The sequence below is a fragment of the Perkinsus marinus genome (genome assembly GCF_000006405.1).
Source record: "Perkinsus marinus ATCC 50983 genomic scaffold scf_1104296956876, whole genome shotgun sequence".
In the NCBI taxonomy this organism is placed as follows: domain Eukaryota; phylum Perkinsozoa; order Perkinsida; family Perkinsidae; genus Perkinsus; species Perkinsus marinus.
Window position 1 is genome coordinate 1 of NW_003207326.1, and position 1173 is coordinate 1173.

The window sequence follows — 1173 nt, forward strand, 5'->3', positions numbered from 1 at the left end:
GACGAAGGCTTACGAGTGACGGCATCCAGGTGAGTGTCGTCCCGAGTGTTTGCCGATGTAGAACTGAGTGAAGCTCTGCTGCAGCGATGCTATCGGGGCGGGGAGGGTCGGAACGTGAACTCGTTCGATCTCAGTATGGGTGGAAAGTAGGCACATAATCAACTACATGACAATGTGAAAATTCTGAGGAGATTCTAGTTGGTTTCCAAACACTTCTTCCCGAATTCAAATGCAATTAGCGAGGAAACTTCCGAATGAGAAAAGCGAACATATACTCCAACAACACTGCTGTTAAATCCCTATCTTACATCCTTGGGCCACTGGGTATAGGTGGGCCAGATTCCCGATGTCAGGACCATAGCCTGAGACGAAGTATGCAATGCCGAGGACCATAGGAGAGTAGCTCACCTCGAACTGCGGCGATTGGTTATCATCACCCTGCAGTTGTTGGTTCCTCTTCTCAGTGAACTCCTTGTTTAGCGCACAGCTCAAATCCATATCACGATACATTCCCTCGAGCTTCGATGTAAACCCACCTACAGCCGACTAGACTAAGTCGTACTAAAGACCCCCACGAGAGTGACATGTGTATAGCCCTACGACTATCCGTCCCCTAGACAGCATCGTGAGGAATATACGTTCGCTCCCCTCAGCTGAGTTCAAGTGTTTCCAAAGCTAAATATAGGAGTTTATGGATGCAATTAAGAATTTCCCAAATTTCCTCATATTGTCAGCGACATATCTAGTTGACCATGTGCACATCGTCCAGCCCCACAACGACCAAACGTTACTCTGGCTTACCTCCACATTCGGTCCTCAGCTTCTGCAGCATAGACTTCTCCAATTCATGTCCTCGATACGAAGAGTTCTCTAGACGAAGGCATTGATACCACCAATGGCAAAGGTATTCTACCAGTTAGAGGTTCGTCAGGCCCCCTCATAGTGTGAGCAGAGAGCAGCCTCTTGGCCAGGTCGTTCTTGTAGTGCGCCTCGAAAATATCTTTCGCCGATATAAACCTGTTCAACATCACCAATACTTGTTAATCATCATCTTTCAAAATCCCGGAGACTCCTCAGTGGACGACAACTACTACTAATACCAAAACAGCGTAAAAATATTTTTCCGACATTTTTACCGGAAAAGAGTCATGACCGAATCCATTCTAGCCTCCA

At 47.0% G+C, this 1173-nt stretch overlaps 1 protein-coding gene across 1 annotated transcript; it reads right to left on the reverse strand.

Annotated features, from left to right (window-relative positions):
- Positions 1 to 308: 308 nt before the first annotated feature.
- Pmar_PMAR015993 (cullin, putative) lies at positions 309 to 870 on the reverse strand (the record flags this gene model as incomplete). The annotated part of the gene is made up of 3 exons (XM_002775038.1): positions 309 to 362; positions 409 to 536; positions 802 to 870. Coding segments are annotated over 3 exons (251 nt in total), but the record flags the coding sequence as incomplete, so codon positions are not given.
- Positions 871 to 1173: the final 303 nt, after the last annotated feature.